The 12,229-nt window shown below is 35.8% G+C and overlaps 1 protein-coding gene across 7 annotated transcripts in view; it reads right to left on the reverse strand.

Annotated features, from left to right (window-relative positions):
* Positions 1–1,137: 1,137 nt before the first annotated feature.
* LOC130645013 (coiled-coil domain-containing protein R3HCC1L-like) overlaps positions 1,138–12,229 on the reverse strand; it is a 53,412-nt gene continuing 42,320 nt past the window's right edge. For 3 of the 7 annotated variants that reach the window (XM_057450847.1, XM_057450853.1, XM_057450852.1), the window contains 2 exons: positions 8,083–8,201; positions 1,138–7,908 (listed from right to left, as the gene is read on the reverse strand). In XM_057450847.1, coding sequence (XP_057306830.1) covers positions 8,122–8,201 — 80 coding nt within the window. In that variant the 3' untranslated portion in view covers positions 1,138–7,908; positions 8,083–8,121. Of the gene's footprint in view, positions 7,909–8,017; positions 8,202–12,229 lie in introns of all 7 variants that reach the window. The other 4 variants (XM_057450851.1, XM_057450849.1, XM_057450848.1 and 1 more) reach the window with 2 other exon arrangements.

Below are 12,229 nucleotides of genomic sequence, written 5' to 3' on the forward strand. Positions count from 1 at the left end.
TTCTAAGAAACATTTTGTTGGCTGAAAATTTTGTAGCTAACTTTCATCGTGATTTGTGTTGTTTATAATTCCCTAACCTCTTACGCAAACCGGTAGGCAAAAAATCAGACATTCCAAATATATATATCAGACATTCCAAATATATATATATATATATATATATATATATATATATATATATATATATATATATATATATATATATATATATATATATATATATATATATATATAGATATATATATATATATATATATATATATATATATATATATATATATATATATATATATATATATATATATATATATATATATATATATATATATATATATATATATATATATATATATATATCTTGCATATAGTTTAGATTTAGAACACAAACAGTACACAAGTTTTTAACCATAATTTGGCTTTCTTCACCTAAGGTCTGCATTTTTTTGCCTGCCGATTTTCTGATTTTTTTGACCATGCACAAGAGTCTTTAAAAAATGTAATGTAATATGACGAGCTTATTTGATATATTAACCAGGCCCATGGAATGTACATTAAGTGAGGCACTTGAATGTAACCGGTATTGTGCTTTTTTTGGCACTGCCTTTTTAACGAAGAAAGCTCTTACAAATTTGTCATACAAATTTTATTCCTATTCACCTATATACTTAAGGATAGATATAAAGAATGATTTTGTATTAGCTATACTTTCTAGGTTTCAGAATTTGAGCAATTTAAAGGAGGCTGATAAGGGTTTTGTAACAAAACCTCTAAATTTGACTAAATATGAACAAACAAGTAAGGTTTTTGAACAAATTAATTCTTCTAACGCCAATAAATGTCCTATATTTATTCTAGGCTAGTGATTGATTATGCTCCACCAGCATATTTTTACATATTGTGGCAAGTACAATTGGCATTTTTGGAATTATTACCCCGCACGTATATAATAAACCAGCTTTAACTGAACCTATTATTTATATCGTTTAATGATATCAAATATTGTCCCTTTTACAAAATAAGATTTTGCAAAATCTCTAAATATGAATCTGCAAAAATAATCCATAAATTTAGCACTACAACCTGTCATTCTTAGTTTTGATTTTAAAAATAGTTAAACTCACACATAAAAACTCATCATTGTAGAGTACAGTTCTATTGCTGTAGATAGGACAAAAGTTACAAAACATTTATATATAGTAATAGCTGAAAATATATACAAGCATGAAATGAAAGTAGAACACATATATAATATAAGCAACAACAAAGCCAAGGTAATAACACATCTCTAAATAAAATTAATAAGCGTGAACAAAATATATATATATACATAGTATAGCTCACAACGTAAAATATGTGAAAACATAGAGTCCAAATCCAAAGTAGTGGTAGAAAATAAAATAAAATAAAATATGTCATGCAAGGTGTGATGCCATAAGTCGTTGGGCAGAAAACCGCTGAGCAAGGGGCATGTGAAGGTAAAGAAACATACTATCAGATTTCCAGTCCCCCAAATAAGGATATGACATCCAGGGAAACACCTGCCTCTAAAGCAAAGGTGGCCCCCCACGGCGAAACGATTGGGTACCATATTGGGAGGTAGAACACCCTAACTCTGTCAACACTTTTTTCATAACGGACATGAAAGTCCGATATGTCAATATAGTGTTGGGTAGCATTGAGGATTTGCGCCAACAAAAGGCTTGAGCATCAGGCAGAACACCTGGAGTGAGAGAAAAAGCATGCAAAATAGCCCGAACTGGACAAAGAGGAGAAGAAGGAATAGCCACCAGTGGAATAGTAATTGTGCGCTGTCCCAGTTGGATGGTCTTACTCCATCTAACTAGAACGAGAATATGTTCATCATGAAAAGTAAAATCAGACCGAACTAGTTGTTTGAGCGGATTAAATATCGTAGAAGATGCCGGCAATAAAAGTGACTTACGGAACAGAACAAAAAATGAAACTAAACAAACAGCCCAAAATGAAGCATGAAAGCTACAATTTAGGTTAAAGCGAGAACGAATACCAAAAAGAAGAGCAGTGGTAATAGGAAGACGTGGCTTGGCCGGAACACCAAGCATACGCTTCATACCTTTTAAAACTGTGGATAGTGTCCAATTGTTGGTTAGAGGATTAGCGTATCCCATCTCAAGATGTAGAAGGCCAACAAAATTTAGATACATACAAACTGATTGTGGTAGTAAAAACCTAGCCAAATGGGCAATATATAGGCATAAAAAATCTGTGGAGGCAGGCACAAGTGGCGAAGACATCTGGCTACAAAAACATTTATAAGCCTTGCGATGCGTGCGATAGCTCTGTTTTGTATTTTCAGCATAGGTGGCCTGCCGAAAAAGGACAACGTCGTGCACCAACTCCGAAACGAAGGGGGGCAACTCTAGAGGAAGGAGAATACAAAAATTAGCTACCACAGATGGTATACTTACCATTGAGAAAATAATAAGAATAGGCAGACATATGATTGATGGCAACCAAATCACAGACTGAAGTCAGTGAGTTGAGCTGCAAAAAGTGCAAAAATGATAATAAGTGTTGTCTTGAATGAAGACGTGATATGTCGTCAGCAAGGACATTCTGAGCACCAGCTACATGGAAAGCCTTCAAACGAAAATTAAAGGTAGCCGATAACCAAAACAACTGACGTAAATAGTCCATCATAACAGGGTGATGGGTAGTTCCTTTATTAAGCATAGCAACAGCAGCAGTATTATCGCAGAAGACATGGATAGTTTTGTTCTTCCAAGTGGGAGCCCAGCGAATAGCAGAAAGAGCTACACACAGGGCTTCCTTAAAATTAATATGCAAAGAGGCAAGAGGGAAATGGTCTACCCATAGATGAGAATAGAACCAATCACCCTCAAAAAAGGCACCAACAGCGTCAGAGCAAGCATCAGTTTGCAAACTGGTAATAGGTCTTTGGTCATACAAATCGCATTGTCCATTAAACACACTCAAGAACTGATCCCACCAAGCTATATCCCTGTGAAATTCGAGCGTCAAGCGACACTTCGAGGCAGGGGAAGACAAGGTGTTCATCAGATCCAGGACACGTCTCAAGAACGTTCTACCACCATACACAAATTTACAAGCCCAATTTAGGCGACCAGCAAGACGTTGCAACTCTTTCTTAGAGGCTCTCTGCTTGGTTAAAAAATGTGACACTACTTCCCTCAATGCATCCAGTTTAGCATGTGGAAGAGAAAGGGTAAGTGACACAGTGTCAAGCAGAATTCCAAGAAAAGTAAGTTGCTGGCATGGAGGAACCAACTTAGCAGGGCTAAGCTGAAATCCTAGTGCAACAAGTAATTTACAGAGTGTGTTATAGGCCTCAAACATTCAGTCTGTGTTCGGCCAATAACAGGAAAATCATTTAGGTAGACAATAACGAGAGGAAAACCTCGTCTTAGCATCATACGACGAACAGATTGTGTAAGGCGATGAAATATTCCAGGAGCACTTCGACCTCCAAAAGGAAGTCGAGTATCGACAAGATATAAGTATCGAGTGCTTCCAGAAAACCGCCATTTTAGACCAAGCGCAGCATAGTTTGATGGATGAACAGGTGTTAACCGATATGCATGGCGTAGATCAACCTTGGCCATAAAATATCCCTGTTTGATCATAGCACAGGCATCATCGATAGTTTGAAATTTTTGTTTTTCAATATCAATGTACGTATTGACACCCTTTCCAACTGGCATGGAACAGTCATGTATAATGCGTAACTCGTCAGAGTCAGGTTTGGGGACAGCCCCAAGAGCACTGACAATGGTAGGTTTACATTGAGTAAGAACATAGTTACCAGTTTTAAGTTCATCCAGCAGTGTAGCTTCTACTTTCATATGAGCTGTAGGACTGGTAACAGAAAAGTAGTTATTCATTTCGGCAGGCAATAAATCAGAGTCCTTAGGAAGAAGCTGAAAACCACAGTGAATTCCATTAAGGAGGAAGTCACGATCTGGGTCTTCAGCCAGTTCATTGGTCCATAAGTCAACATTAAGAGGAGTGCGAAATTCTGAGGGTAGTCAATTGTCAGAATTGTGGTTTTGTCCAGAATGAGGTTTGCCACAAGCCTGATTACCAATTTTGCGGTTGCAGACGTGGGTGAATTTACATTCTGTTTTCTGGCAACCTTTTTGGCGGTTAAAATTACGACATATTTCCACACCGGAAGAAGTATGTGTAGGAAACCCTGAAGACGATCCTGAGGCAGGTGAACCTGAATTTCCCTTACTTAAGGTACTGGAAGGGTTACAGACAGGAGGGCAGGCCCAACGAGGTATAAGCATCACTTCATGCAAATGACTATTGTCAAAGCTCCATGGATAGCCATAAGTGTGCTGAAGAATTCGATATTCATCGTCATACTTTAGCACAGACTCCCAGGTGTACTTTCTAGCCAACTCTAAGATCTTAATGGAATAAGACAGATGGTCATGTAAATCGGACGAGGTTGGCAATCTGGCAGAAGACAATAATTCATAAAAAAATTTTCAAATTAGCTATGTTATATTGTTCCATGGAAAGAGATTCCAGTCTTGGCTTCTTATTTCCAATGGCCAACATTAGCGTAGTTTGCGAACCAGGATCAGTAGAAATAACTTTCTCCTGCTCCACAGGACGAAGACGAGACACCAAATCGACAATACGAAGTGGCTTACCATTTCCAGTGTTGGAAGAAAGTGCAGGGCGCAGAAACAATTCTGAACTACGGTCTTCTTGCTGGCGAAAAACATCCGATAGGGAGCGTTTGTTGTTGTGACAAGACAGTGCGATTGGTCAACAAATTGGCGGACTGTTGCGGAGCAAGCAAGGAAGCAAAACAAGATGGCAGTTGTACGTCAAGAGGTGAAGGGCGGAGATTGTCTTGGACACGATTGGTTGGATTTACAGTTTGCTGCAACGGGGAAGTGCTTAAAATTTGTGCTGGGCGGGCATTTCTGGAAGAAGCTGAGCGAAGCCTAGCTAATTCTGATTGTCGAGCAGCAATCTGATTGAGAAGGTGTTGCTCTTCTGTTTGTAAACTTTCCCTTAGGGATAGTTCTTCCTGTTCTAAGACAGCCAGCTGATTTTGAAGAGCACCTAGCTGAGACGGCGAAGAAGATTTGTTTGGGTTGTTTAGGTGAGACTGCAAAGGCGAAGATCTTTGGATTGAAGACATTGGGTTATTATCGATAGTTGAGGAAAGTGTTGAAGCAGCTGATATGACAGTGTTGGTAGCGCTAGAACGACGACCTGGACAGTGACGACTGGGAATACCAAAGTCGTGTAGAGCCAGAAGTTCCTTGCAGCCAGGACATTTTGGGATACGTTTCTTTATGAGTGTGGACGATTCCTCAAGAGCGACAGACATTGCAGCAGATTGGAAGGTTTGTGAAGTTGAATCTTCATTTTCTGAGCCATCTGGCGTTTGAGTAGGTGAGATAAAATATAACAGCATCCATATAGGTGATAAATTCATTTTTAATTAGCCAAAGATTGGTTTGATTGCAAAATGATTGATTAGATATAAGTGGATTAATAAGCAGCAGACATAAGCATAAGAAAAACTGCTAGAACTGAAAAGGAAAACCATGAGGCAACTGCAGCTTACATACTAGCAAGACTGCTGACCAAAATATATGCTGCTGACCAGAAAAGGCAGATAGGTAAATAGTGAACTAACTATGGGCAATACAAACCAGGGTACTGTAGGAAGAAGATCTATATATGTGTGCATTTAAACACTCATAAATATATATTTATGAGTCACGAAAATTTGTTGTGCATATTAGAAAAATTTGTGTGCAACTAGAGTACCCAGATCTTCTCCTACAATTTCTAACGTGTTCTTAACAAAATCACCCACCTGGAAAATAATAGTCATTTCACATGTCCTTTATAAATATTTGGTTGAGTAAAGCTGTCTCAAGATGTCACGTTAGGTAGCTAGACAGCTAACGTGACATTCCAGCCCAGCTAGCTAGCTAGAGCTCAAGAATTTTAATGGAAACAAACTTTCAAAACATTTTCTAAACTAAAAGCCTTTCGCCAATATTGAACAATCAAGCTAAGCGAGATTAATAGACTTTACGTCAGTAATATTCTGACAATTTTGCTTTTATCAACAAAGTAGTTTCTTTAACGTTATGTCTTTTTTCGCCCGCCATCTTGCTTAAAAGGCGAGCGCCAAATTTGCATCTCATTATCTTTGGAATTTCAAAAATGCCCAGTATATCTGGGCATTATTGTGTCACATGACCAGCCTGTTCCAGGTTTATTATTGGCCACTCCCTAATAACGGCTCAGGGGCCACAAGACCCTGGGGACAAGGTTGCTCTCTTTCGAAACCATAATTTTTGCTAAAAATAAAATTGAAATAACGACTTGAAACTTCGTATGAAATGTTTTTAGGCTGATTTAAAATAAAAATAAGGACACAAAATATTTTCACTATTACCATAGTTCCTGAGTTCCAGTTTGAGCCATTTTCAGGGACACCGATAAACGATTTTTGACAGTTATAGCAATTTTCACAAAGATCATGTGCAAAAAAACATTAAGTGCAATTTTATGATTGAAATATGTGAGAGTAAGTGTTATGTTAGGGTCTAAATAAAAATGTGTGCCATGTTTGATTGGTGCAAACCAGTTTCTACTTGCAGGATGCCCATAAAAGAAAAGTCCCCAAATGTCAGATGCGGGTAAGTTAATTTTGTCCGCCCCTGCATGAATACGGTTAAGGTAGTTATATAATTCGCAGATTCCTCAGAGACACTAGATCTCCCTTCCCGAAGTTTTAATAATTATATTCTGTTTTCTTAATTAAATTCATCAATTTTAAGTTAATATTTGAAAATTTTTGCAAATAGGTTCCCCAGAAATATATGTACTTGTGGGATTTATTCTGTGAATCCAATTTCAAACCTGTAAATAAGGAACACAGAAATGAAGTTCCTCTCTAAATTTGCAAATTTTAGTTTGATAAAGTTTAGCTAGCTAGATAATAGCTAAATGTAAACAAAATACCAAGCTAAAATATAGGCTAGCTGTCATTAACACGGTTTTTGATCACGTACTACGTGCTAAACATATTTAAAAACCTTCTTGTTAGCTAGCTAGAGCTACATACACTTGTTTTTCTTATTTCAGCAGTTTACTTCTTTATGCCGCTATCTTCGTTCTTAGTGTACAATGCGACACCATGAACTAGTCAGTGATATTTAAATAAATCGAACAAGGTAACACCAAACGTTTTTTATAAATACGGTTAGCTCTATAACAAAGTTTGTTTACAAATATAATCGACCACGGCAAAATACAAATAAAAATATTTTTAAAATTCGTTACATATAAATAACACAATTTGAAACATTTAAATTATTAGATAACAAAAATAATTTTACAAGGGAAGAGAAGTTTGCGCAAGAAAAGATTGTGAAATTAAAGATTGCGAATCTCATATTGTGTGAAGAAATTGCGAAATTTAAAATTGCGAATTACAGCAATGATCAATGAATTTTTCCACGGAATCGCTTGATATTTTTTTTCGTCTTAGGTATTTTGAAAATTTCTTTCGATGCAAATAATTCAGGGGATTCCCCTGTAAACCTTCATATAGCAAAACAACGACAGAAATAACTCATCTTTTTCTTGGAAATCGACAAAATAATTTTTTTTCTTGGAATTGCGGAAGAAAAGATTGCGAATTTCGGCCAAATTCGCCATCTTTAATTCCGCAATTTTTCTTCCTGTAAGGTAGCAATAAAAAATTGCCCTATACAAAATAACAAATGTAATAATCTTCGAATTTCATCGTGGCGCACAAAAGTAAAAAATTATGTATTCGAATTTATTCAGGATTCTCCCACATATCCCTCTTCTGCTTTGCTTTTATCTTTCTTTGCACTAAAAAAAACAAGAGTCAGTTTGTAAAGACTTTATACAAACAGGGAAGAGAGGGTGGCTAGTTATTGGTTGCAAATTTGTAACTTCTGTCTAACATACTAATACTAACACGTTGATATGCACTTTTTTCCTTAAAAAAATTGAAATTGCATTATATCTGTTTTAGCTGTATACATTTTTGATAGACATCAACAAACCACGCAATTTAATTTGCTAATACTCCTGTAACGTCATCCTTTTGAGCGGAAGGTTCCCTCGAGAATCAAATAAACTTTTCGTTCCAGTTTGAAAACCTAAAAGTAGGTGTTTTTATCATTTAATTAAATCAGAGTCATGAGAAATAGAGAGCCTTGGTAATACAACCACTGTTATTGCATAGTGATCACAGAAAATTAAGATGTAAATTCCAGGATTTTCCAGGAAGAAATTGTTTGATATTGCAGAACAATTCTGAGAGAAATTGCCTTAAAATTAACCTTAAAAATCACAAGCCCAATAAAACCTTTGGGAATACAAGCATTTCTTTGAGAATTCTTTGAGATGCATGAAATGCAATCTAGAAATATTTGTGTGATCACTAGGTGCCTAATATGTTGCAGGATTTTACAAAGCTTCTTTATCATTAACATTTTAACCATGGCGTTCTGTGGGTCGCTATTGTACAGGCCTTGAAGTTTGCCCTAATATTTCCGAAGAAGGTAATTTATTTTCTCATTTGGAAGATATAATTGATTTTATTAGAATCCTATGCTAGAGGACATAAAAGATCATTTGACCGCTTAGGGATGACAATTTGAAAATACACTGAATTAGTGATCTTTGACGCAAAAGGGGCCCCGTGTCCATAGATTCTCTGCAGTAGTTTTTTTGCTATGTTACCTTGAAGCAACAACGTCAAATTATTAGTTCTGGGAATATAATCGATTTAGTCTTGAGAATGAGATTACAGTGAGTGAAGTGTATACTACAGTAACTTTAACTAACTTAGCTCTATATTTCTTTACATGACGAACTTGGAGTTTCTCACTAACGTACTTTCACTGTAAAACCCAATAAAACATTTTTCTTAGTTTTCAGAGGTATTAAATTTTGTGGAATTGGCACTTTATTCATATCTTTGAAAGAAAATTCATTGAAAAATATACGTTATTGCCATCCAGTACATTAGTTCTGGAGCATATGGCACTTGAAGTAGTTATTCTGGTCTTGTAAACAAACTTAAACAAAATGTTGGAGTTGCTGGCTACACAATGGCAACTTCATTTGCAGGCACATGCACATAAAAATTTATGGGACCTTTCATTAATTTTAACAAAATTTAAACGCTAGGATGATAATTTTTAAGACTAAAAGAAAAACTTAAATTAAATAGAAAAATAAAAGTAATATAATTTTTTTATAAGCAAAGATAACATAATTAAGTTCTAGAAGCTGTAAAACATAACATATTGGTCTAAAATCTTTTAAAATCCTAATGAATATTATGACATCACATTGAAGTCTACGAAAAATTAATTGAAAATGATGCTCCATGATAAAATGCTTGAGAAAATCCTTTTTGCAACGTTTGAAAAAGATTTAATTATTTGGCATTGCAAACATTTTTCTTAACATGATTACTTTTCAGGACAATTCCAGTACATCTTCAATTTTTTGTCAAAATTCCAGGATTTTCCAGGATTTTTCAGAAATTTTAAGGACCGTGGTCACCTTGTATTGTTTTGCGCTTCGATGCCAGGGAAGCTAGAGTAGCCCGAGGAACCAGGAATGGTTTGTCAATAAAATAGCGCTGCAGCTGAAGATTTCTTTGTTGGTGATGATTTAGATGTTATTTGTAAATTAATAAAAGATATATGTTTCTGAGGAAAATGAAGAATTTATATCTCAAGTGAATACCGTAATTGACGAACTTAGCATACCTCATATATATATGCTAAGTTACCATATCTCATATAGCAAATTTCCTTGTTTACACAGCGATGAAGTATGTAAAAGTAGGCGAGGATTGTTAAGGCATATAAAACATTCAAAATTTAATATGTTTACTACACAGAAGAGGTTTATGGAACGTAACTAATGAGGTTTACAACAAACTTTATGTCATGCTGAAACAGTTTTTCGTAAATCAACTGAACATATATGTCCATTAATACAAAGCAATGTAACCAGCATACAGAAAATGTTCATAAAAAGGTCGCTCAAAACCTGTTGGATTATGCCACGACATTATCGCACTTTTTCATTTGTGAAACACAAGTGTAAATTACATAAACTTTCATTAAGACAAAGTAAATCAAAATCTCTTAAGACAAAAATTAAAAAAGGACACTAAATCTTAACGAAACAGCTATTTTTATAGAAACAAGAGTGAAAGAATTATACATTGGCATATTAGTGACAATAAACCTGACACTAATTTCTGATTTTAACAGTTTTATTTCTACGCATTTTAAAATCGCTGTTGAATAATACAGATATTATCATGTCATGAACAAGCGAGTTTATTCTAGACTACGTTTCAACAACTACAGCTGTCATCAACGGGCAATGATCGTATCACCTTTGGCTATTTATTAGTTGAGAAGATAATTAGAGGATCGAAATCAACCAATCAGATCGCGCAGATGGAAGCAATAGATTGATTAAAATCTTTCCCTTTTCTAAAATTCGCTAATGTTACGCTCCTTTTTCTAAAAGTTCGCTTTTTGTTACGTGTGTCCTGAACCTTTCTGCACTTTCTTCTACATGTTCGCTTTCCGAATTGCGGTAACCATATTTCTGGAAGTTGATAGGAAATACTATTGATATGAGTATTTTTGTCTATACTATTTATCGTTTCTTTTACTTTTCTTGCTGTCCGAGAAAAGTGAAAACCATTAGCCTACCGTACTCTCGGTCTATGATCTTTTTATTGTCCCGGTCAATAATATGATCATTCTTCCAGCTATGATCCGCAATCTCATTTTTGTCTGTAACTGCGTTGCGTACGGCTCTTTTGTGCTAACATAACTTTCGTTGGCGATTGGTAACGTAGACAGCCAAGAAGAAGCACCCATTTCTTGGCTCAAATCATTCAGACAGAGTGCGTTTTCGTCCATGTCAGCTCTTAAAGCTGCTAAAATATTATTTTTGCGTTCAATCTTTCGGTTTTCAAATGTTTCCTTTACAGCCTAACGTTTTAATCAACAGTGACGTATACTTCCTGCTGGTATCAAACTAGTTTAATCATGCGTCAACGTTTATGAGTTATCAAATTCAATTACCTACATCTTAGAGAATATTGGCATCCCCAGTCCACCCATCCAAGTTGGTATAGAAAGGAGTTTCCATTCCAAACGGTTGCACGTATGTCCACAAGTGATTGCTGGTATGAATTCAGTGTCAATACACTCATCAATTGTTTGAAGAAGATAATCAATATCATGAATTGTTCTCATCACGTACGTTGGCTTGTGCTTAAAACCTATCACAAACGCACAATATGCCGTTTGTGGTTCAGTCAAAGCTATCTGAGTTAGAACCTTCAACTTGTCAATCTAAACATTTACTTTACTTTTGACATAGCTCTCCTTCTTCTCTATGGTACCAATTACTGCTCCAAGATGTTTGTCACTAGAATTTGTTATCTGGACTCCCGTTTCTGCAAACAACAATTTCGATTTGATTTAAAATTTATCTTCTACAATTAACCACGTTTTCGTCGACTGTAGGAAATAGCCATATTTCGAACCCATTTCCAAATCCTGCTTCACCATCTATAAAGATTTTCCACAGAACCAGCAGCAGTAATATCATCAGCATAAGCAACTGTTTTCGAATTTAAAGATTTACTTGCAAGATTAGACAACAACGGTGTTAGTCCCTTGTATCGTCCCTTCAGTTGACTTCAGCTCCATTCTACCAATTATAAATAGTCGCAAAGGAGTAGAAATTCCAATATTGTGTAAGAACGCCTTCTTATTAGTCGAGTTAATCAAGATTACTGCTTAAGTTTCATCTCGTTCAAATATGTCATACTTGCATGTATGGCTGACTCAGCACCTGCGGTATGACCGCACATACTTGTAAAGGACCACAGATATCATTGTCTCCTTCCGCAACACATTCACTACTATTTTTCCAACAAGCCGTCTTACTACTTCACCAATACCGATTGATCTTAAGCCTGGATTTTTGTGCAAAGGTATCAACATGCAACATGTGTATAATTTCCTTGATAAAAAAGCGATTGATTTCCTCAAATCAACACTAGAAGCACCAAAACTATTGGATGGTAATATTCTTTACCAACCATCGGCATCCATCCCGGACGGGCCAGACC

Source organism: Hydractinia symbiolongicarpus, chromosome 5 (genome assembly GCF_029227915.1).
Source record: "Hydractinia symbiolongicarpus strain clone_291-10 chromosome 5, HSymV2.1, whole genome shotgun sequence".
NCBI lineage: Eukaryota > Metazoa > Cnidaria > Hydrozoa > Anthoathecata > Hydractiniidae > Hydractinia > Hydractinia symbiolongicarpus.